Source organism: Girardinichthys multiradiatus, chromosome 19 (genome assembly GCF_021462225.1).
Source record: "Girardinichthys multiradiatus isolate DD_20200921_A chromosome 19, DD_fGirMul_XY1, whole genome shotgun sequence".
NCBI classification, from domain to species: Eukaryota; Metazoa; Chordata; class Actinopteri; order Cyprinodontiformes; family Goodeidae; genus Girardinichthys; species Girardinichthys multiradiatus.
This window is the reverse complement of record NC_061811.1, coordinates 24,910,993-24,937,246: the sequence shown is the minus strand read 5'-3', so window position 1 is coordinate 24,937,246 and position 26,254 is coordinate 24,910,993. Positions and strand designations below refer to the sequence as shown.

The window sequence follows — 26,254 nt, the reverse complement described above, 5'->3', positions numbered from 1 at the left end:
ATTTATGTAATTATAAGATTGACCACATTCAGGGCACAGCGGAGGCGCAGGGGTAAACACGTGACCCATATTCAGAAGCTTTATCCTCAACGCAGCCTGTCACGGGTCAACACCCGACCCAGGCAACCTTTGCTGCATATCTTTTGAGATTTGGCAATATATAACATTTTCCAACCAATATTCGTCAGTCCAACAAATGATGATGGGCGATATATTCGCGCAGGTGACGTTTTGACTTTTTTGTGGCCAGAGCAATGGAAACAGCCACGGACTGATTTGCAAATTGAGAACACAAATGTCCAAAAATGGAGGGACTAGTTGTCAAGGGAAATACCAAGTCTATACTATTCCTTTTGGGTTTAAACTGGATATAAGAGGTAAACCACAGGATGTATCTAAAGCGGTTTGCCAGCAAAGGCCTCAAACACGATAAACTTGAACATTAGGTGCTCACCATCCTGCTGAGTATGCTACGCTATCACTCCCGTACTCGCGACCGGCTGCTCAAAGCAGTATATCACATATAAAACAGTTTGATGTGGAGACTTTTTCCTGCGGAGCAGTGTATTGTATGACACCGCGTAAGCCGTGGTAAAAGTCCCTGGACATCCATGCCCGACTATGGGTATGTCCCAATTCAGGGGCTGGATCCTTCACAGGACCCGGTCTACGTGGGCTGGGTCCTTTGTCAACCTCTAAAACCACGGAGGCCCTAAGTGAGCAGCTGCGAATTGGAACGGTCTAGCCTCACTGCCGGGAAGGCTGGCGAGGCAAGCTGGCAGTTACTACGGCGGGAGCGGAAAACTCCGTACACGTTGGAGCACGTTTGAAATTAAGCGATGTCTTGATAAATCCAGCAGATATTTCACGTCTACACAGTTATATTCCCACACTAAAAACATTGTAGAAGTTCATTTGTCACAGAAAATGTACTTTTTCACAATTTACTCACAGCTTTTGCCGCTGTGGTCCGCCATAACTGGCCCTGCTTGACCAATCCGCTTCGACCTGCAATGAATCATGGGAAATGATGGACCGCGAAAGATACTCATGACCCATCCTTCAAATCGGGCAAAAGAAGGACACATTTGAAGGAGTCTCAGAAGGATTCATGAACTGGGACAGCCTTCGTTGCCGTGACGTAATCAGCCTACAAATACGGCCTTCGAAGGATCCAGCCCCTGAATTGGGACACACCCAAAGTTTTGCCGTTGACCCGTAGGCCAAAAACCCCCAAAATATAGCTGTTTAAAAAGCAACCGTTGAAGGGCTCAGGCTATCGTCGATGGTCGATAAATTAGTCCAATCGCCCAACCTTAATGTCTTTCACCTCTTTCCACCCACTGTCATGTCAGCTTACTGTAAAAAACAAAATAAAATAAAGGGCACTACTGCCGCAATAAAACGTAAAAAAAAAAAAAATGATTGCTGACATTAATACATCTAAGGATGTGTTTCTAACCTTTTATCAGATTTTTATTAAAACAAAATATATAAAATGCATGCTGTTGGGGCATTTATGGGCCAAAAACATTCAAAGTTTTTAGTTTTATTGCATTTAATTAACAGAAATTTTAAAAGGAAAACTGGCCAATTTCTGTCACTGGACAACTGATTGGTGCATATCACTACATACCATGCCTTTTATGGGGTATTATCTTAGCTTTATAGCATACTCATTGTTTTTGCCTGTAAAAAAAGTTAAATAGAACACAGTTCCCCATAAGGGAAGCAGTTTTCCCCTCTGGAAAATCTGTCTCCTAAATTGCCTAAAATGTCTTGTTCACTATATGTGCATTTTGTCCTTAATGTCTCTGTCCTGAAACAAAATTGCTTTGTTCCTGGATACTGGCTAACTTGGCACACTTAGGAAAGCCAGCATTAGCAAGAAGCTTTGAGTTACAGAGAAGTACTTAGTTGAAAGTGAGAGGGGATACGATGAAATCAATTTCATTAAAACCTCACGGTGAATAACCTGTGAATAAGAATAATATATAGGCTCTTAAAGTCACCGTATGTGTACATAATGATCCATATATCTAAGTTTTCTATGAAACAGTGAAAGTCATTTTGCAGGGTTGAAAGCATTTTAAAGAGGTTTTAGGAGCAGGAAGTGTCATTGGGGCATAATAATAATCAAAAATTTAAATCGTGTAAACAAATTTTGTTTTGTTAACCTATAGATATGCTTCATTTAGAAAGTCTCAGCAAAATCTAGAAGCACTGCTTGCTCAGTTATGGGCAATTCAAAATCCAACAGTTTGTTAAAATACATTTTATATTGTAACTAAATGTTGTGTAGCATAGTTAATAGTCCTGATTACTTTCTGCCAGTACCAAATGACCCCAATTTATACATCCAGCATAGTTTACCAACCCAGGCTGTTCATTGAACAATTATAATCCAGCATTTTAGCTCTACTTTATTTTTATTTTTTAAATTATCTGTTTTAGTTAGTCAGTCTTAATTTTCAGACTAGCTTTGGAAAAATATGGCTTTGTTATTTTAATTCCAAAAGAATGACCTCAAATTTGTAAGAACATATAAATAAAACTGCAAAAACTAGGTGGGAATATGCCAATACCTGCTTCTAACTGAGCATGAGATGGTTAAAAGTATGATGTTATTCCAGTGTGTTTTAAAAAATTTACATTTTGAAAAATCTCTTAAATGTCCCACCATACAGTTTCTCCTGTTTTCCCCAGCTGTATGTAGTGTAGATGAACAGTATTCACTCTTCCTTAGCTGCACATTGCCAAGCAGCGGGCTGAAGGAAAGCTGCTAAACTTTTCCCTCGCTCGTCAGAAAGTCATATTTGGCTGTTTTTTTGTTTTGTTTGCGAAATACACGGACAATCATGGTGTGGAAACTAAAAGAGCAACATTCATCACTTTTAACACCTCGCATTGCCTTACAGGCTACGACCAAGGAGTCTATTTGATTGGTGCGTCTCTACTGAAAATGAATGTTATTTTAGCAGCAACAGGAACAATTGTTGATTTGCTGTTTTTATATAAAACTGATTAGATCAGTTTATGTCAAATATCACATTTAAATTTGTGTTAAATGGCATGATATGATATTTTTAAATGAGGTTATTATAGCGTGAGAATATTACAGCAGCACATGCTTACTTCAAACCCAGATAGAAACTTTCCCCATATGTCTGCTGAATTGAGGTTACATCGTGACTTTCCCACCCATCGATCTTCGTGCACGAGCCGGTCTGTCACCTGATGGTAACCTTGAATTTTAATGCTTTTATACATATGTATGACTATACATTCACTTTGTGTCAGCTTTGCCACGTCCCCTCTTGATTAATTTAACATTTTTGGGGTCAAATTGACTCTACCGCTGGATAGACACACACACAGGTGCTTATGACTCCTGACACCTTTGACTGCTGTGAATGTGTGCTGGGGGATGTGGTACCTGAGGTATAAGTGCTCCCATCTCTACTTCCTCCCCCTCCATCTATCTTCCTCCTGCGGTGTTTGTCAGCATCTTTTTCTGACTCTCTGTTTCTTACCTGTGCTTACTCTGTCATCTCGGCGTCTCTCTCCGGCTCCTCTGCCGTCTCCCATCAGATAGAAGCTGACAGCTGCCATCAGGCCTATTTCAGGCACTAGCACGCGCACACGCTTGTAACCACTAGCGCTTTTCATCCCTTTTCACACTTTCACTCTTGTTTGTCACCATCCCCCGTCATTTCTCCATCCTTCTGTTAGTATCTGTCTGAACATACCCGCCTGGCAGCGAGCGTGTGTCCAAGTTGGATCTGCGTCTAAAAGCACCGGCCCTCGGCAGCAGAAGATCTGGAGGAGTACCAAAGTGGGCTAGGATTCGCTCTCTCTGCCTTCTCTTCTCTTCTCTACCTGTCCATCTGGTCGCCTACTCCATGAAGAGGGGGGGGGGGGGGTTCTCACCGTGTGTTTGTGTTTCTCCCCTGAGTGTCAGCCTCTTTGAGCAAGCATCGCTCATTCATTTATAATGAGGTGTCAAGCCTTTCCCATCCTTGTGGCTGCACAAATTCCCTTCTTTTGGCATGATGCTTCTGTCACTTCCAACATGTCGTGTATCTTCTTGTCCGTCTCCTTCTGTCTTCCCGATTTATATGTCTGTCAGCCCGTCTGGTTGCTGTCCCCTCTGTCAAGCTATCAAGAAAAAAATACACAATCTACCTTTCAGACTGCGACTGTCCTCTCTCCCATTCTTAGCCAGTCAGTCTGTCTGGTAATTTTGCCTCCCCTGTCAGTCTGTCAGATGCTAACCTTTCCGTCCCAGAAATGGATGAAGCAATGACATTTTTATTAACTGATTCTGTGATTGCTTTAGGACTTTAAAAGGTTGTCTGGAGTAATGGGCCAGCATGAGATTCTCACCATTTGATAACTTTTTAGTTTATCTAAATAAGCTTTGGCAACTTGTGCACATATCTGCAGCATTTATTTCATTTATTGTCTTTTTAAAGGAAATCTATGTATTTACTTAGTTATTGTTGTGCTTTTCACCCAGTTTGATAATATTGCATCTGTAGGACTTTAAAGTGGACATATCATGCTTTTGAATCCTCCCTTTTTCTGTTTAAATCATTCAGATGTGGTCTGTATAAAGTGGAACTGCAAAGCTTTGGTTTGAATTTATCGTTATTGTAGCTCCTCAGGCGTTCATTTTATAAGCTTCCTTTTTGACCGTCTCATTTTGCTGCGGTCTCTTTAAATGCAAATGAGGTTCTTCACACCCCGCCCCCTCCAGACCACAGAGCCTTCCACTCCAACCTGTAATTTGTAATCCCATTACAAACATTTCATTTATATTTGAAACAATACAAACTTGTTAAAACTGCACAGGAGGTAATGCCCTCAAAGGCATTGTTCAATGTTTTTCAATAAAATAAGATTGAAACTTTGAAGGTGTATTGTGACCTTATAACACCTGACATTGTTAGTTAAAAAAAACAAAAAAACGTATCAGTCGAAATCGGCAGGTCAGGCTATTAAAAGATCGGTGATCAGCCAGCAAACTACAATTGGTGCACCCCTACCAACAACTGAGTAGCAACTTTCTTTTAAATTTGCTTTATAAATAAATTGAATTTGGATTTATTTTTCAAAATAACAGTCTGACGCTTAAAGAATTCTTCTCAAGTCCGGGACTTATAAAACTAGCTAACACCACCTTCTCTTGGATGAGAAATATCATGAAGTTTAATTCAAAATGATAATATAAAAATATTTAATCAGAAATAGTTATCAGTTGAATCGGCTACTACTCTACCAGAAAGATCCGATGTGGACCAGTTGGGGGCGCCAATATTGCCAAACCTGACGTCAGCTGCAGGAAATAAATGCAGAGACCGATCAATGTTTAGCCTTTTGTTTCTCCCTTTAACTAAACATAGAAGAGTGAATTATCATTTTCATCCCAAAAAGCTGAATACACTGTTGATTTGGACTAATAGATTATATTTGATGTGTTCATATTGTTTTAAAGAGTTTCAACTAACAAGATTAAAAAAAACCTGCATGCATATTTATGATTTTATGGGAAATAATTGCATATGGTATATTTAAATTGTACCTTTTTAATAAGTTAATGCTTTGCAACCTGCTTCCTTTTTTAAGTTTCAAAACAGTTTATTGAAAATGTTTTTGGTTTTTGTTGTAGTACATTGCAATTTATTTTCAATTCAGATTAGATGGGTTTTGTGTATTTATGGGTCATATATGTAAAACTGTTATCTGAATAAGAGGGATGGGAGCGCTCCTTAAGATTTCACACTATTACTCTGTGTCTCTGACCAGCATTTCTCTGGTACGTCATTTCTCTGGAATAACCGTAAAAACTGGTTATTCCAGGGTATAACAGGAAAATGTGGTATTTATTAAACTCTGTAACACCTTGGCATACTGTAATGCCATGTCTAGTCGTCTCATGTTGCACAGTCCCACAAGACGCATTGTGACACCAAGGTGTCGATGCAAATCCTTATTCACCATCCCCCTCTCCTCTCTCTGTTTTCTCTCTTCCATGGCACGCTCTACATCCTGGTCAACGTGGCCTCCTCCGGAGCAGGTAAGAGCTTTTTTAAATTTTTGATTTTTTTATCCAACCCTCTTGTGTGTTTGTAAAAATCAGTTCAGTGGTCCCAGGACTCAAACATGAGTCGTCTGCTTTTGTTAATGAAACACTTTGTTCTCGTCTGTGATTAACAGATTCACGCATGCTTCCACTCAAAGGTCGGGCACACACAAAAGCTCTCGTGTGTGTTGATTTACTAAACTAGTTAAACTTTAACTTGACTTTGCAGGTTTCAAGGTTTTATGTGTCTTCTTTCGTGTGTTTGTCATCTTTATGTTGGCATGTTTTAGCAATCCCGCGTAGGATTGGCTTTTTCCTTTCTTCCCACTCAGGCCTGCCGTGGGACTATCTAATGTCCATGTAATTTCTTGATAAGTGGGAACATTTTGTTGTCTCTGAGTGTGTGTAGGTCTCATCACCTGCAGGATGTTGTTTTCCCTGAACCATCTCTTGAGAGCTCCCTCTCCTCTGAAGCGTCACTCCTCCAATTTGCCATCATTCTGTATTCTCTCCTTCCTGTCTCGTTTGCTTTTTCTTGAGCCTCCTTCACCCTCCAGTCCCTTATCTTTCCTTTGCAGCTCAGACTAGGCCTGAAACATCGCTTGTGCAAACCTGCTCTCATGTTTGCGTGCATATAAGGATTTTAGTGTGTGTGTTTGTGTCTGCGCATTGTTCTGTGGTGCATTTCATTTCTCAAAAAAAGGTGTTCTCTGTGTAGTGCAGCTGATGCGTCTGTTTTGTTCATTTCATATATTTCCCTCTGCATCCTTGTTTGCCTCAGCTCTTTTCCCTTTCTTTCCTCGACCTTCAGTTTTATCATTTGTTGAAAAATCTGCTTCCGGTTGAGCTCTTCTCTGTTTGTTTACCTGTGCGGATAAAGTGAACTTGTTTATAGGCATCTTTCCTCTTGTCAGCTCTAGATGTGGAGTATTTCAAGCCAAAATAACTTGCTACTTCCCAATCCCAGTCAGTAGACTAATACCTACCTTATGGACTGGGTCAAGTAGTGCCTTGTCATACTCGGTTTCCATCCCAAACCTTCTCCTGCAATCTATTGAGCAATAAAATCCAAAGTTGTTTTTTTTTGGGGGGGAGACTAAAGGTCTTTTTCACCATGGTAAACGCACCACACCAAAGCACTAATGGTTACTCATCAGTGTGGAAGTTGTTACTGGGGGAAGAAGACTTAGTTTTATGTCAAAGACTTGTTTAATTTTTAAAAACTTCAGGGATACTAAAAACACTAAGTCAGAGGGAGAAAAAAAGGTGTAAAAGGCTTCTCAATCTTAAAATTGAGGCAAAGGTCCACTAACTCCATAGAGATAACACACAGGGACAGTTCTCATAGCTAGCCATGAATATCACTAATATAAGATGCCAAAAACAGTTTAAAAATTCAACTCTTAATCACATTGTCTTGATTTATTATAAAATACTGAAATCCTGTTTAACCACAGAGCTGTTTTAGAGCTCTCTCTCTCTCTCACACACACGCGCGCGCACACACACACACACACACACACACACACACACACACACACACACACACACACAGTGTGATGTCCTCTGGTCCTTATATTTAGAACTGATCTCACAAAGGCTACTTAAGGTTCCGTTATGGTTACAATAAATGACTGAATGACTTAATATTCAAACCCAACAGCTAATTTATTCTTCTCGAATTATACACAGCTGTTATTTATTTTGATCTTGTAAGCAGTAATTGAATCTCTTTTTTTTTTTGGTATGCGGAAAGAACAGTTAGTCTGCTATGATGTGTTTTGTGGAGAAGTAGATACTCTGTGATTTATTTCAGTTTTACTGATGCTTTGTATCACCATAAAAAAAAAGTTATGATGGTACTATTTTAGTTTATCCACAACCACCTGTATTTTGTTGTTCATAGTTAAAGATAAAAGTTAGGAGATTAGCCATAACATTTTTAATTAGTCAACCTCTAATTAAAACCTTCACACAAAATAAATGTAGTTTTAGAATATGCCCTCAAATATCAGAAATGCATTAAGGTCCTGACATACCTCTTTCTCCACGAACTGGAGACCGTGCCGAAACTTGCCTATTTATACACTATTTTCAGCCTAATAGATAGATACAGTTTTCACTAAAGCCTCTTAGGGGGCAATAACGAGTTTGTTTGCACCCTGTCTACTCAGAAGAGAAGAAAAAAAGAGCCGGAAAGACCATTGTTGGTCCTGAGATATAAATGCGAGATAAACCAGCAAGCCTTCCTGCTCGGTATTTTAACAAAATAGGCATAGTTTTAGTTTGTCTTCTTCTAATATTGCTCTGATTCACTGTTTTCCTACTATGTGTTTGACGCCATCCTTTAAACAAGGGTGTTACTGTTGGTGACAGGCTCACCATCCGAGGAGAATCCCAACGCACCCTAGTGGCCGTTTGCAGATGCCATAATCATCTTTAAACATATCCAGCCTCATCTTTTTTACCAACAAAAGAGCTTTTTATAAGGCTTCCATGTTTTTATTGTTGGTATTATTTTTTTTTTATTGCGTACTTCATGTCTCAGAGCCTGGGAACAAAATGAACAGCACAGCCGAACTGCATCACTGTCATTACAGTTAACTTTCATAAGTGATTCTGGTGCTGGTTAGAAGGAGCTTTGATTCTTTATAAAGCAAGAAGTTATAAAATAAACTAAAGCAACTCTATTCTTTATTGTTTATGATATAGAAAATGCATTTTTCTGCTCACTGCTGAGATTCTGTGTGTCTTTATTGCACCAAACCTCAGAGGTCAGGTTTTGTTAAAGTGCCTTAGAATTAGACAAGACCTGTTTGTGAAAGACTGTAGAAAGTAATTAATTAAATATATTCAACTGAATAGTATAATTTCTTTGCTTTGTTGCATTGAAACAAACCGAATCACATTAACAGTTTATATATTACTCAGCCCTAATATCTGTTATCGTTTGGATGGTCTTCCACTATCTTTTTATTATTATTTATTATTATAATTTTTTTAATATGAAATTTTCTTTTCTCCCTGTACCTTACCGGCTGTGCGCCTCGTAATGAAATGAAATAAAAGGGTGACCCAGATTTGGGTAAAATGAATGAAAAGGAACAGAAGGATTTCCAAAAGACTAAACAAGGAAGACAAAAAAAAAGAAAAAGCAGGAATGAGAGAAAGGGAGGAGGTGTGATGTTGGCGAGACATTTTCTGGCTACACCTGTTTCATGTCAGCGCTCCCCATCACATTCTCTTCAGTCTGTCTTACTTTCCTCGTTCTCAGGGGGATTGGAGGGGACAGAAAAGAACGTATCATTCAGAGAGGAAGCAAGAGAGGGGCCCCATGTGTGCTTGTTTGTCTGCTCGCACACGTGTGTGTGTGTTTTCAAGCAGGCACTTGTCGTTTGGAGAGAGTGTGTGTAAGTGTTTGAAGAGAGATTCTCAAACAGCATTATTAACTCTTCTGGGTTTTTAGATGGGTCGCCTCCCATTCTCAGACAATACGCGCACTCACACACACACGTGCTCTCAATAACGGAAATCTGCACAGAGAACATTGACAGCTCCCCAGGCTCCTATCCTGGAAAGGCGAGACAGGAGAGCAGCGGAGCATGCTGGGATTGCTCAGGACCCGGACGTTCATCTCTGGGACCACCCAACTCAGTTAATACTTAATGTCCCAACACAGACACACACACACACACAAGTACACACTAACACAGATGCTCTTTGGGAAGCTGCAGAGCAATAAACACACACATGCACATCCCATACACAAAGCCATGCATGCATGCTGACACACACGTCCAGAAAAACAGAGTGAATGAAATATTCAGGGATCCATGAAATAATGATGAGCACTGATGGAATGAAACTAGCTAATTTAACTACGACCCTTTCTTTTTCCTTTGTTAGAAAACAACACGCTTGAAGCTTGTACGTGCACGCACCTTCATTGAATTAATTGCAGCTGGAGATCAGAAGTGACAGCTTATGAGAACCAGAAGGACAGTTTTCAAACCACAGTGTGTGTGTGTGTGTTTTCACCTAAGAGATGAGGTACACTGATGTTTTCTCTGCGTGCATGGACCTGCTCACTTATGACAGAGAGAGCATTTGGATTTTACAGTGACTTGATTGCAAGCACACATACACACGGAGTGTGAAAGTAGGGCAGCATTTCCGTTTGCTTCTGTGCAACAGCTAGTGAGTGGGAAGTTCAGCAGGATTGCTATTAAGATTAATAATTCTGGCTGCCATTTGTAGCATTGAGATAGAAGTTTGGTAATCAGTTAATTAAATCAGCTAATTAAATCAGTGTTTGGAGGCGTGTGTGTTTTCCACATTTTGCTTTTCTGAATGAGAGCAAACATCAGGAGGCGGCAGAGAGGGGAATATAAGGGGCCCGCTGAAAGACGTAATGGGACTTTGCAGATGTGTTTATTAAGCGTTCCTGTGTGGCCGTAAGCGTCTGTCAGGCATACATGTGTGTTTTCAAACAGCATTATTAGCTCATCTGGATTGGTTTCTCCTTTGTATGTTTTACTTCAACTGTTTCCAACAGCAACGGCCTCACATTCCCCAAGGGCGAGCTGCAAGTGTGCGTCGTGCACATTTTCCACTGATGTCAGCATTCGGACAAAGCGTGGCCTTACTGTACAAGTTGTTGCGCTAAGATGCTACATACATATGATACATACATTGACATGAATCAAAACCTTAATCAGAAAAGCAACCAATATGGCTCATGGTAACTCTGGAGGAGTTGCAGAGAGCCAGAGCTCAGCTGGAATAATGCATTCCACAAATCTGGCTTTCATAGAAGAGTGGTGAAAATAAATCATGTTAAAAGAGAGCCAGAAGAAGTCCAGCTTAAAATCTTGCCACAACCTATTTAGGGGACACAGCAAACGTGAAGCAGAAGGTGCTCTTCTAAGATGAGACCAAAACTGAACATGCAACACTCCATGTATGGTGATAAACTAACTGCATATCACCCTTAACTCACCCGCCCCGCTGCGGGGATCATTTTCTTTAGGAGTTCTCCTCGTTTGATTTGGCCAGTGTTTACATCCCACCACAAGGCTGCACATCAGAAGCTGAAAAACAGCATAGTCAGTGCCCATATCAATACCATATTTGCACTGTGTATATATAAATATTCACTAAAAAACATTTTTGTAATAAACATTTGGACAAAAATTGAAAATTTTTTATTTCCCTTCTTATAGGTTTAAAAATAAAATGTCAAGATTGAGAGCAAAGTGGAACCAAAGTCAAACCAAAGTTCCTTGTTTACGTGCACAAACCTGGCAAATAAAGCTGATTCTGATTTATTTTTTTCACTTTACAGTTATGCTCTACTTTGCCTTAACTGCATAAAATCTGGGGGGAAAAAACACATTGACGTTTGTGACAATATTTTTTTGTAGCCTCTGATTGCAGACATCATATCTAGCCCTCAAGGCTTTTTACTTTCTGCAGCGCCTTCAAATTCCAGTACATTAAAGCTAAGCTAGCAGAGTTGTTATCAGCATTACTACTCCCTCTGACTTGGGGCTGTTTGGAGCAGTAACATGCTTGGAAGCTGCAGAGAGCAAGGGTTCAAAGGAAACTGCACATCAACCTGGAACAGAGAGGCATTTGTCAGAGCATGCGCATGTCTGTTTATACATGGCTTTTTTGGAGCTGATTTTACAAGTGCAAGCTTCTGCATGTGACATCAATCACGTCTCATCCCATGATGCTCTGAAAGTGACAGATCCCCGCCGCTCGGCAGATTGGCGCTACAGATCTCTGCTGGTGTCGCCCTTTAATCTGTCCCCGTGCGCCTCGCTATAATCCTTCTCCTGCCGACCTGTGCTGACAGGTGGAGGTTGCAACAGGGTGCCCTTGACCTCCGCTGCACGGTGGGTTTGCGCAGAGCTGGATCAGACTGGATCAGACTTGACTCATTCTGCCAGCGTGTGTCTGAGTTGCCATCAGCTGCAGCTATTTTTTTTTTTTTGAAACCTTTACTATTCCATCAGGCAGAGAAATCATTCTCTCTTCGGTTTTCTTAAATTTTCAAAATTTTTAGCTATATACATTGTTTTGAAAAGTAGATTTCTTTTTTTTTCTTTTTACTTTTTTGTCGTATCTAATCATTTCAGATCATCAAGGACAAAGATAACCTGAGTAAATACAAAATGCAGTTTTCAACAGATATCATTTAAGAAAAAAAAAAACGCTTTCCAAACTAAACAGGCCCTTTGCGAAAAAAGTTACTCTCCAATTACTGACAATGAATCCTTTAAGTCAATGTGGAGGAATTGCGGCCCACTCTTCTTTGCAGAATTGTTTTAATTCAGGTCATGCCACAGCATTTCAGTATGATTTAAGCTAAAGTCAAAATCTTCCTTTTTTTACCCCAGCCATTCATAGGTTGAGTTGCTGCTGTGCTTCGGAGTATTTCCCTGCTGCATAACACAAGTGTGCTTGAACAGGATTTTCTGGTAAAGAGCCAAATTCATGGTACCATCTTATAGTCTTTCAGAAGGTAAAGCAGCCCCAGACCATCACACTACCTCCACGCTGTTTGAATCTAGATAAGATGTTTTTTTGACTAACACCTTCCAGAATGTTTCCTCAGTCCACAGAATATTTTCTTAAAATGTCTGAGTGATGGTTTTTTGGCAAACATGAAACAGGCCTTTGTGTTCTTTTTGGCCATCAGTGGTTTAGCCTTGGAACTTTTTCATAGTTGCTATTTTTGCCACGTTGCTTACATGTTTTTTAATCATGACCTCTAACCTTAACTAAGGGCTGCATTTCTTCAGATGTTTTACTGAGTTCTTCTGTGCCTTCCTGGATGAGTCACCGATTGACTCTTAGAGTAATTTTGGTCAAATCAAATTTTTATGTTTTCTTGATTTGTAGCAAATGGCTCTAACCTTCGTTTGCTACAGTCCCAAAGCCTTAGAAATGGTTTTGTAACCCTTTCCAGACTGATAGATGTCAATTACTTTGATTCTTACCTGTCCTTCAATGGCTTTAGATTGCGCTGCTTTTTGAGATCTTTTAGTCTACTTCATGTAGTTAGACGGGTTCCGTTTTATTTATCCACATAGAACTAGGTGAATTGGATAGCTTTTATCCCTTAAAAAATTAAATCATTTTAAAATTGTAAAACTAGCATTTTGTACTGTAAAAATATAACACTCTGGTTCTCTTTCTCTGATATTAACATTTGTTTGAAACATTTAGGTGTGACGAAAGGCAAAAATGGAAAGAAATAACAGGGCAAAATGTTTTGTTCACTACTCTGTAGACTTAAAGATATTTAAATATCCTTTCCAGAGTGACACTCTCCAGGGGCCTTTTGAATTTAGTTTTGGCTAACGTACAAGTCAAATAAGATGTTGCAGCATGACAGTTTGTATAATCCATTTGTGTTTTTTCAGAGGTCCTTCCTGGCAGAGACGTCTTCCTGTCATTGTCAGTCAATTGACGATAAGCAGAGTAACATAATGCAGCAGCCATCTGAAGACACTCTGCCCAGGCACAGTGAAATAACAATGGCACAGCCGTGCAGACGAAATCAAATTAGGAACCATGTTTACTCTGAGTGTATAGCAGATAGAAGTCTGCAGAAGCTGAGTTTTGTACTTTCTGATTGTGAATGGCAGCTAATGGTTCCTCCTGAAGGTAGAGGAAAAAGGCAGATCTTCCTTTTTGTACTAATTTTGTTTAGATGACAGCAGAGTAGCATAAAGCAGAAGGAGGTGTGGTGGATTGGCTGAACATTAGCATGTTGTTGGCCATTTCTCTGCGGGTTAGATAAATCTTTGAGGTTGTGTTTATGCTGTCAGATCCACTTATATTCAGTGGTTTCTTTTGTGTCTTGTTGACTGGCAACAGGAAGGACAAAGAGGACAAAATTAAACAGGTTTACATTGTCCAAAACAATTTTTTTAATTGTTTGCCTAACATGAAGTCTGATCAAGTTTCCCTGCTCCAAACAATGGCCGAAAGGAACCTCTGAATTTGCTTTATAAACATGTGGGAGCCAGTATCAGGGTGGGACAAAACCAAAAGACATAAACACTGCAGAATTACATCATCATGGACTTTTCTCTTTGATACATCAAACAAAAATGACACCACCCATCACCACGCTTACCCTTTAGTACCCGCTGTTTATTTACTTGCAGTCATAAGTTTAGTGTTAAAGGTTGTAAAAAGGACAACAGGCACAATCCACAGGAACTAAATGAATTGTTTAGCGTGAGCTAAAAAGACTGATCTCAAAGTAAACGACAACTAGGTGGCCAAAACAAAGTCAAAGCACTGTGGTTGTAGATATTTCATCCCTTTGCCATTTTTGGCCTCTGCAGCTTTGCTCATTATTACTCAGATTTTCCCATGGATTAAACAAAGCTGTCTGCACTTTGATAACTGAAATGTAAAAGTAATCTCCTGTGTGTTGTTCTGTGACTCCAATTGATAAATATCTCCTGGCAAGAGGTTGCTCACAGTTGTTTTGGTTTGACAAGGTGTTTCAGTCTGGCATATTGCATAAGAATCAGAAGGCCCAAATGGGGTCAGAAGAACCATAATCAATAAAAATGGTTTGTAATAAGATGCAATTAATTTAAATATGTGAGATTTGAGCATTTTAATGATTATTGAACCATCCTATTCATTAAAATAAGTAGAGTACCAAGAGAAATAAACTCATACATTATGGTTTAGGTAACATGGTCACACTGCACACTATTAGGAAGGCATGTAATTTCAATATAATGAGTATGAGTCTGTCCAGTTGGCCAGATAAATTAAACGGTAAATTTACTGATTTGATAGGGTGACTTCTAGTTTAGAGCCAAATTCACCCATTCTCACTCACAAACACACACACATTCATATATCAAGTTGGGATTCAGACGGGGTGGACTGATCTGCAGGACCTTTTCACACACCATCACCTTTCAGGTTTATGAAGAATGGTCCAAAAAGGAAAGATTATCCAGTGAGCAGCAGTTGTGTGGACAAAAATGCCTTGTTGGTGTCAGAGGAGAAAGGGTAGACTGGTTCAGGATGATTGAAAGACCACACTAGCTCAAATAACCAGTTATCACAACCAAGGTATGCAGGATACCATCTTTGAACATGTAGCACTTTGAATCAGATGGCCTATAGCAGCAGTAGACCAGGCCAGATGTCACTCCTGTCCACTAAGAACAGCAAACTAAGGCTACAGTTCGCACAGGATCCCCAGGTCTTTCTGGTCAGATGAGTCTCAATTTAAGCAACAATCTTGAGATGGTAAGACAGGGCACCTATAAGATGTGGTACCATATGAGATTCTCATCATTGATGTCCAGCCGACATATCTGCAGCAACTGTATGATGACCTCATGTCCATATAGGCCAAAATCTCTGCAAGATGTTTGTCTCCCTATGTTGAATCTATGCCATGAAGAATCCAGTACTCTGCAAGCTGTACCTAATAAAATGGCTAGTAATTGTTCTTTGTAGCTCCAGGAGATGGGTTTAATTTATTTATTTACTTTTGTTTCTGTTACAAAATAAAAGCAGACGAGGCCAGTTAACACAAAGCCAATGTGACTTAGTTGTGTCTAAATGTTTGACTGTTATTGTATATTTGTCATGGAAACCATATGTCCCTATTCAGTCTGCAAGGTAAAGGTGTTTAATGCAGTCCTTAATAAGATGGTTGATGATAGTTTATTTGTACACTAGTTTGCAAAAAGAAACATCTTTCAAGTAAGCAGAAGATTATTTATTGAAACTTTGTTAAAAACTGAGACAATCCAGTAGAGAATAAAAACTTAAGCCCAATGCAAGCAATTATATGAATGAGGTGTCTTTTTAGAAAACACCTTCAGACACTCCAGACACTAGTAACTATCACAATCATTGCAAAATATCTACCTCCAGGCTTCTGACTGTACCTTGCAGCTATGGTGACAGAGAAGACAGTTACCCCTGGAGATCGTGAATACCCTAATAATCACTTAATGGCTGCTGGTGGCTTGCTTCAGGGTAGTTTGGAGCTTTTTAATGGTCTCCTGCAGGGAAGATTGATAAAGCACCCATCCAGTGGAGACGAGCAGGTCTAAATTCCCTGACTAAATTCTGTGACGCTGAAGCTGAGGTGTCCTTGCAGCTCATTGATTAATAGAGGTTTGAAAGTTCTTCCAGTCTGCCTGTTGATTGAATTAAGGTTTTATTTTCATACTGGGTGTCCCTTTGACTTTTAATTTAGACATACGTCTGCAGAAGTGGGGAATATGGACTTCAGTCAGATACAAACTGGGATGCTCATATTTGTTACAGCCGCTTTGTGTCAGCCTTATGAAATTTTAGATTTGTCTTGCTTTCATGTAGAGTCTCCCCCTTTGGCCTCTTTTATTCTGCCTGAGCCTCTAAAAACAATACCCTGAACTCTGCATACACCTGAAATTGGGACTTCAGTCTAGGTTGCCATTGTAGATGTAGAAAACTCCATAAAATCCTTTATGACTGTTATCACTGAATCCCTGCAAGAGTCCCGAAGATGCTTTACATTAAAGTCTTTCATCTATTTTTCCAGTTTGTCGCCTTTTCCCCCACAGACTCTTTGTGGCCATAGATCTGTAGTCAATAACATGTCGTAGTTTTGTATCTGCGGTCACTTCTTTGTCACCCTGCAGTCTGAGTATCTACCAAACAAACTTCCCAGTTTTACATATAACAGTTTTGGGATAATCAATTCATCACTTGGAGTTAAACTTGAGCTGCAGCACAGCTTTCCTATTGATCTTTGGTGAATCCCATATCATTGATAAGCTGGAGGACCTAACATCCTCCAGCTTATCAATATTAGGTAAACGTACATGAAGCATATTAGTCTTTGTTTACTGTTTAGACCAAGATTTGAAATCCCTTTTTAAACCTGCATCATAAAATTAAAAAGCACAGATGTACTGAGAAAGCCACGGGAGACCAGAATCGGACGAAATTCAGTCTGACTGGCCCTGAAAGGAGATCCAACTGTTTGAAAACACAAAAATCCAATCTTTTTCTGATCAGTGAATGCACCATACCAAAGTGCTAATAGGTTGCTAACAGCATCACTGTTTAGTGTGGAAGTTGTTACTGCAGGAAAAAGAATTAGCTTTTTTTAGTATAAGCACAAAATGTTAATGAAGTCATTTAAAAGGAAACTGTTTTCAATTGAAGTTTGTAAGCTCTACAACAGAGCGTGAGACTTCAGTGAGAGCTCGTCAATATGCTCTTGTACTTCAGAATCAGCTTTATTGCCAAGTTCGTACATACAAACAAGGAATTTGACTCCGGTACACTTTGCCCCCCGGGGTTTTAAATATATTTTAAATTTACCTGTGGCATTTTGTACTTTTGCGGCTTTGTTTTATCTTCGTACCTAACATTTTCAGGCATGGAAAGAAGCTCTACTATAGGAAGCCAATTGGGGGACTTTTCAGTAAATTTGCTAAGGGATAAACTGAACCAGAGCTGACAACCATGATCATTTAGCTCTGGTTCAGTTTTCAGGTTATTGACCCAGCCAGTTGAAGGCCGAAGCTATTGCAGCAATGCACTTGGCATGAGCTTTATAAGGTATAACGACCTTGACTAAAAACTATGGGTGCCTTTTAGAAATCTCAGTTAAGGAGTTATATCTTTACGATATCAGGAAAATATGTAGTTGCAATATTGTTGCTTAAAACAGTGATGATATCGATCGTGATTAACACACATTTTTCCTCGCTCTCTGTATGATTACACAATACAGGTCCTTCTCAAAATATTAGCATATTGTGATAAAGTTCATTATTTTCCATAATGTAATGATGAAAATTTAACATTCATATATTTTAGATTCATTGCACACTAACTGAAATATTTCAGGTCTTTTATTGTCTTAATACGGATGATTTTGGCATACAGCTCATGAAAACCCAAAATTCCTATCTCACAAAATTAGCATATCATTAAAAGGGTCTCTAAACGAGCTATGAACCTAAACATCTGAATCAACGAGTTAACTCTAAACACCTGCAAAAGATTCCTGAGGCCTTTAAAACTCCCAGCCTGGTTCATCACTCAAAACCCCAATCATGGGTAAGACTGCCGACCTGACTGCTGTCCAGAAGGCCACTATTGACACCCTCAAGCAAGAGGGTAAGACACAGAAAGAAATTTCTGAACGCATAGGCTGTTCCCAGAGTGCTGTATCAAGGCACCTCAGTGGGAAGTCTGTGGGAAGGAAAAGGTGTGGCAGAAAACGCTGCACAACGAGAAGAGGTGACCGGACCCTGAGGAAGATTGTGGAGAAGGGCCGATTCCAGACCTTGGGGGACCTGCGGAAGCAGTGGACTGAGTCTGGAGTAGAAACATCCAGAGCCACCGTGCACAGGCGTGTGCAGGAAATGGGCTACAGGTGCCGCATTCCCCAGGTCAAGCCACTTTTGAACCAGAAACAGCGGCAGAAGCGCCTGACCTGGGCTACAGAGAAGCAGCACTAGACTGTTGCTCAGTGGTCCAAAGTACTTTTTTCAGATGAAAGCAAATTCTGCATGTCATTCGGAAATCAAGGTACCAGAGTCTGGAGGAAGACTGGGGAGAAGGAAATGCCAAAATGCCAGAAGTCCAGTGTCAAGTACCCACAGTCAGTGATGGTCTGGGGTGCCGTGTCAGCTGCTGGTGTTGGTCCACTGTGTTTTATCAAGGGCAGGGTCAATGCAGCTAGCTATCAGGAGATTTTGGAGCACTTCATGCTTCCATCTGCTGAAAAGCTTTGTGGAGATGAAGATTTCATTTTTCAGCATGACCTGGCACCGGCTCACAGTGCCAAAACCACTGGTAAATGGTTTACTGACTATGGTATCACTGTGCTCAATTGGCCTGCCAACTCTCCTGACCTGAACCCCATAGAAAATCTGTGGGATATTGTGAAGAGAACGTTGAAAGACTCAAGACCCAACACTCTGGATGAGCTAAAGGCCGCTATCGAAGCATCCTGGGCCTCCATAAGACCTCAACAGTGCCACAAGCTGATTGCCTCCATGCCACGCCGCATTGAAGCAGTCATTTCTGCCAAAGGATTCCCGACCAAGTATTGAGTGCATAACTGTACATGATTATTTGAAGGTTGACGTTTTTTGTATTAAAAACACTTTTCTTTTATTGGTCGGATGAAATATGCTAATTTTGTGAGATAGGAATTTTGGGTTTTCATGAGCTGTATGCCAAAATCATCCGTATTAAGACAATAAAAGACCTGAAATATTTCAGTTATTGTGCAATGAATCTAAAATATATGAATGTTAAATTTTCATCATGACATTATGGAAAATAATGAACTTTATCACAATATGCTAATATTTTGAGAAGGACCTGTATATCCTCTACCCTCTGGGAGCTTTAGCATCTCAGCCACCAAAAATAAACATCATGAGTGTCGATTAATGACTCTTGAAATAAAATAACCTACGAAATTCAAGAATTCCTTTCCGAATACAGTATTGCATACACCGATAATGCGATGATGATTGTGATTCAATATATTGTGCAGCTTTAGTAGACAGTAGTAGTTTTTTATATGGGTTGTATTGGCAGTTGCCCAGGGTGGCAATAGAAAGGGGGTTGCACAAGCACCAGATACAAAAATATTACTTTTGTCAGCTGTGCCTTTGAACAAAGGCTGTATATACACTACTGAAAATAGAGCAACTAGTTTAGGTGCTTTGTGCAGGACTGCATCCTGGCCCAGAATCTCAAATAATTTACTGTATTTGAATTGGTTGGGTTGTACCATTAATAGGGACTTGCTTAGGCGTATTATTCAAGATACACCATATGGTCTTACATTCTCCAGAAGTTGCTCATAAGGACTGCTGTTTAGAACTAGCCAAGCTACAATCTTCCTAAAATGTATCATCTAATTTATTCTGTCTTTGTTTTAAAGTAGAATGAAGTTGTATTACATTACTCTCACACACTCTTGTACATCAATGTAAACCATAAAAAGATCAAATGATCGAACGCAACAAAAATTCACCTCTGTGACCTTGTTTTGGCAACGGCTGTTTTCTCCATATAAAATGTTAGATTTGGAAATCTATTTTCTTCTTCCCTCAAATGTCATTTAATCAAGCTCTAAGATAACCGTTTGCAGTGATTAAAAGTTGTTTGAAATTAGTGTTGGGCGGTAATAAGGTAATAAGGTATACCTGCGGTATCTTTCAAAAGCAACGGTATCAGTTTCAATACCGTCATTACATCATTAAAAAATATAGGAGATAAGGATTAAATATAAGATAATTAAATCAATGTCTAAAAATTAATCTATGTCCAGCAGCACTTATATGTGGTTGAATTTTCAGTTTTACTTCCACAGTAGTGAGACTTTTGATGTTTATGAATGTGACGTCACCACGTGACAGCGAGGAGGAGGAGAGAGAGAAAGATGGCAAGTCGCGCACCATATGAACTCGTCGCTAAGAAGAACACGACATCTGCAGTCTGGCAATACTTCGGGTTCCTAGCAAATGAGAAGGGGGAGCCAGTAAATACTGATGAGGCAATATGTAAATTATGTGATAAAAAGGTGACTGCAAGGGACGGAAACACGTCAAACCTAAGGACGCATCTCAGAGTTAACCATCCACTCACTGCTGCGAGGATGCATTTGGCCCCGAGTTCAATAAGCGCAACAGTTTCAACACCTCCCGCTGATACCGATGCAGGACCAAAACCAACAACAACTAAGTCCACCGCCACTTATACGCAGTCGACAATAATAGGGGCCTTCGGGAAAACAACGAAGTACAAAAGGGACAGTGTCCGTTGGAAAACCTGCACGGATGCAGTGACAAAATACTTGGCAAAGGAAATGGTCTCTTTCCACACGGTGGAAAAAAAGTCCTTTAAGGACATGGTAAAGGTCCTAGATGCCCAGTACGAGCTACCAGGACGGAAACATTTCTCACAAACAGCCGTCCCACATTTATATATTAAAGTTAGAGACGAGGTTCAAGTACTGCTGTCAGAGGCCGAGAGTTATTCTTTAACAACTGACATGTGGTCATCAGTTAACATGACTCCATATATGTCCCTGACTGTCCACACCATTACACCTGAGTGGAAACTTGAATCCAAATGCCTCCAAACAACGTATTTTCCTGAGAGTCATACGGCGGACAACCTTGCTGCAGCGCTCAGAGTTGCACTTCAGAACTGGCAACTTGACGAGAAAAAACTTTCAGCCATAACCACTGACAACGCTGCCAACATTTCTGCCGCAATCAGGTCCCTGGAGTGGCCGTGGCTTAACTGCTTCGGTCATAATCTAAACCTGGCTGTCACAAATGCAATGCATGACAATAGGCAAAAAACCGAGCGCGCCCACGGAGTGTGCCGTTGTATTGTCGGGGCCTTTTCACACAGCTGGCAACGTAAGAGTGAACTCAACAAGAAGCAAGTGGAGTTGGGACTCCCAGAACATAGCCTCATAACGGTAAGCAGAAATTTGTATCTAAAAATCTGAATCTGTTATAACATAGGCAAACTAAAAATATAATCATATACATTAAGGGGCTTATTTATTATTTATTTATCAATTCATTTGTTTATTCATCTATTAATTCATTTGTTTATTAATTAATTAATTCATCCATCGGCAGGACTGCGCAACTCGCTGGGGCTCCAAACTGGCAATGGTGGAGCGCATCCTGGAGCAGGCCCAGGGGATCAGACACGTCTTGTCTGACGACAGAAGGAGCAGCCTGTCCCTGACCTGGCAGGACACAGACGTCTTGAAAGCTGTTCACGACGCACTGAAACCAGTCGGTGACTTCACTGATATTTTGTCAGGAGAACATTATGTGACCAGTTCCTCTATCCTCCCCATACTCCAGCTATGCAGGGACAATGTGTTGGCTTTGTCAGAATATGACCTCCAGCTAACAAAGTCAATCAAAACTGGAATTCTAAAAAAGCTAGAGGCCAAATATGAATCCGATTCAGTGCGCAAATTAATGCGAAAATGCACTTTCCTCGACCCTCGTTACCGTGGAGGATATGAGACTGATGCCAGCGCATTGGCTGAGACCAAGGCAGAATTACAGGCTGAGATCGTGAACTTAGAGAACCAAGCACCAGCAGGTCCAGTGGTCATCATCAGAGTGGAAGAGGGAGAGGCGCAACCCGAACCCCCACGAAAAAGGGTGACTCTGGGAAGTCTTCTGCAAAAACAAGCCGATGCAGTGGCAGGTCCCATCGGCAGCGTAGAAGACCGAGTTGGAGCTGAAATAACAGCCTACTGTTTGGAGCCCGTTATCCAAGCAGACAAAGACCCACTTCTGTGGTGGAAATGTGCTGCCCGGCGTTTTCCCCTGATGTCACGGGTGGCTAGAAAGCACCTGTGCGTCTGTGCCACAAGCTCGCCGTCGGAACGGGTTTTCAGCACCGCGGGAAAAGTTGTAAGTCCCCAACGTTCCCTGTTAAATCCAGAAAAAGTTAACATGCTGGTTTTTCTGGCTAAAAATCTTGACTAAACCTGTTGACACTTGCCACCCAGCTCACTGCTATTATTTGTTTCTTTTACTTTTACCACTTTTTTAAAGGTCGCTCTTTTTGTTATTTAAAGTTGTTCAGGCTGTGATGTAATTTAATTGATTTGTCTGCGCATTCTGCGCAAAAACTATTTTGGGTGGTCAGGGTAATTTAATTTTTTTGACTGTTATATTTGTACTTTTTAAGCAGTTTCTAATAAACGTTAATATTGTGCACATTATGTTGTTATTGTTTCATTATTAGTGTTTGGTATTTAATTTCTGAACAAGTAGGCACAAGTCAACAGTTTGGTGATGCCGTCTCAGCCTTAAGTCATAATTTTTAATTAGTCACGGTAATGCCGTTTACCGAGGTAAAATGTGGAGACGGTATGAAGGTATCAGAATTTGGATACCGCCCAACCCTATTTGAAATTTGATATAACTCGTGTAAACAGCTTTATGTTGCGCAGATGTGTCTGACTTTAACTCCCTTGTTTCCTCCCCTGTGTTTTCTTTCCTCTGCTGCCAAGTGTTGATTGAGCATAGGGTGAAGAATGGGATGGAAATGTACTTGGGATTTGTAATTCTCTTCATCTAATGGGCCAGCAGTGGAATCTGAGAAATGTGAAAAGGATTAAAGCTGGAATAAATGCACAAGAGATGGAAAAGGCCTGGAGATTACAATAAGAGCCTTGTTTTCCCTTGCTATCGAGCTGAGGTTTCTGCAATGAGCCATTATTCTTGCTTTGATGTCAGTGTTTCAGTGAAAGTAGTTGGCGCTAATGCATTGTTTCAACAGCAAAAAGGGATATCACTGCAGTGCTATTCAGCATAATTTGGCCTACCCCTTCTTCTCTGCAGCCCACTGGCCCTAACTCATTCCCTGCCCGCTTCGTTCTGACACTGCACAATTACCTGTGGTGCTAAATCAGAGTTGGACAGTTGTGGCTAAATACAGACCTTCATGCTTAGCGTCACCTTATCGAACTTTATGTGGAAAGCAGGGCAGAAACAACTCTAAAATGCCCCAGATAAACACAGCGGTTACCTAGGACGACGATTGTAGAGGGCACCGTTTGTCACTTATATGGGCTGGTTGTCAAGGAGCAGATTGTCAGACACCAAGGAAGTCAGGCACAATTAGGTTTGTGACTTATTGTGCATGATTTAAAAAAAACAAAAAAAATCCAGAGCTGCTGCAGTGTTTGGCTACCAGCATGCCATTCAAGCTCTCCAATCCTCAGCTGTTCGTGCATGTGTGTGCATGCAGTCAGATGCATCGATCTTTCAAGACTGTGACAGATATTCCTGGCTTGGTGCTTGCAACATAATTTTGCATCGCTCCTCTCGGCACAGATGTTCAGCCCCGTGCACCAGGCTACACACATAATGTTCAGCACTCTAAATGCATCCCAGCTCCAGCTGTTTCAGCAGTTAGTGGGACATGGTAGATGCCTCTATTAGAGAGTTGCAAATCCCTGCAGAGGAAGAGAAAAGAGATGAAGTGAGCGACAGTTGAGGAATGAACAATGACCCCTGTGCTGCAGGGCGGGCGGGATGGGATTGTGCTCTGGCTCTGGCTCGTCTCACGGCAGTCATTCTGGACATTTCTGGATCAGACTTTAAAGGCCTTAGTGGATGCAGGGAGGGAGAGGTGCACACAGCAGGCCCACGAGGGGGCTTCGAGGAGGGGTCTTGGAACGAGTGATGAATGTCCGCGGAATTTTCCAAGAATGTCGGATGGGGCTTTTTAGAGGTGGCCTCTTCATTGAGGGCAGATGTAGCCCCAGGGGAAATCACAGGATCATCATTCCTTCCCTGCTTACCTATTTCCCTCCAACACACACACAAACACATCCACACTTACATTCCAATAGAACGGTCTCGTCTGTGGGACCATGGGGGGTGGGGGGGGTTACAGAGAATTGGACCCGCAGCTGGGGAGCATGGTTACCTCCAACCTTTGCAGATGGTTTTATTTACTTTTTACTAAGATTTATGTTTGCAGGTTTGAGGCTTCTGCCAGCTGCTGTTTGTGCAGTTTTCCACTGCAAAAGGTTTCATTCCCCTATCACTCTTTTTTTACAGTTTGTTACAATACAGCCACAAACATAAATGTCTTTTATTGGGATTTTATGTGACAGACCAACACAAAGTAGTGTGCAATTTTGAAGTAGAAGGAAAAGTGTACGTTTGTATAAAAGTATATGTTTGAAATTTCTTTTTTTGGCCACTTAATACAACATACATTTTGTTGTTTACTTGGAATCTGCAGGAGTGCAGATAAGTTGAATTTACTCTCTCCAGGTGCGGAGATATCTTTATACTCTGTTTAGGTCATATTTTTTAGTCCGTCCAGTTTTCTCTGTTCTCTGTTACGTTTTTTTAACTGTTATGTGACAGTATTTCATGTAGAACAGCTAAATAAGGTCATTGACTTCCGGCTGATCAATTTTGAAAAATCCGCCATTTTTATTTCTCACTACAATTTTGTAATCCAAGCTCAGGTATACCTACGCTGCCAGAGGATAAGTTCGTATTAACCCACACAATTCATTACACCATCCTCCAGAATCAGAGCCTCTTCAAAGTGCCTGGTTAAATTTTATTTTTCATGGAAAGATACCCACATCAGTAGGGAAATTCCTATTTCCCCGCTTCAAGGATGAATCCTTCATTGACCTCCACCAGTATCAGGAAGGATTTGCTAAAAGACTTCATCTGATTAAGGGGTTAGTTCCTTCTGTCTATGGAAACGACGGACACATCAAAGCAGTAAGCTCTAAATAACACAAAAATGGCAGCAAACTTTATTTTAGACATTAACTTTTTGTGTGTTGATATATGACTCCCTGGCCATTGTTTTGATATCACTAGCATCGTCCTTCTGTTAATGTTAGTGCTGAGTGCCGCTTTTAGCTCTTTGAGGACAGAACCGCACTGCGTGTTTTGAATAATATTATTACATAAACAGTTTTGCATTGTTTTGACGTTTTTGGCTCGTTTCTGCAGCGCTAGATAATTGTATCTCTGTTATCAGACTACAAAAATGGCCAAACGGGTTAAAGTGCAGCGCTCTTTGACCTGGAGAGGGGTGGGGTGTGAAGTGTCTCAGTAGCATTTAAAGAGACGGCACCAAAACAAGTTGCTCTCAGATGCACCTCAGAACAGGGGTAAAAGAGGAGGCTGTGGAGCTACAACAACAAGTTTGTGTTCAGACCAAAGCAATGCTGTTCTGCTTTATGTAGACCACAACTGAATGATTTAACTGTGAAAAAGAAGGATTTAGAAGCATATGTCCCCTTTTATACTTTGTAAAACCACCTTTCAGTGTCATTACCGCTGCATGTCACCATACCCAAAAAGGCTGTTTATTCCAACACCTAAAAATGGAAAAAGTCTGTCACGACTGCAAACTAAGACATGGTCATCCACCTAAACTGACAATGAGGGCATTAATCACATAGGAATCCAAGAGATACATGGTAACTCTGGAGGAGCTGCGGAGATCCACAGCTCAGGTGGGAGAATCTATCAGTTGTGCACTCCACAAATCTGACTTTTTTGGTGGGGCGGGGGTTGGAGGCTAAAATGGCACTTGTTAAAGAAATCC

General features: G+C 40.6%; 2 protein-coding genes across 2 annotated transcripts in view; both read left to right on the top strand.

The window, feature by feature from the left end:
• Positions 1–26,254, top strand: part of hs6st1a (heparan sulfate 6-O-sulfotransferase 1a) — a 79,711-nt gene that overhangs the window by 22,798 nt on the left and 30,659 nt on the right. The window lies entirely within an intron of this gene.
• Positions 20,552–23,023, top strand: LOC124855242 (E3 SUMO-protein ligase ZBED1-like). Its single transcript, XM_047344949.1, has 2 exons — positions 20,552–21,602; positions 21,769–23,023. Exons 1-2 carry the CDS (start codon positions 20,553–20,555, stop codon positions 22,639–22,641), a joined length of 1,923 nt encoding a protein of 640 aa, XP_047200905.1. The 5' UTR covers position 20,552; the 3' UTR covers positions 22,642–23,023.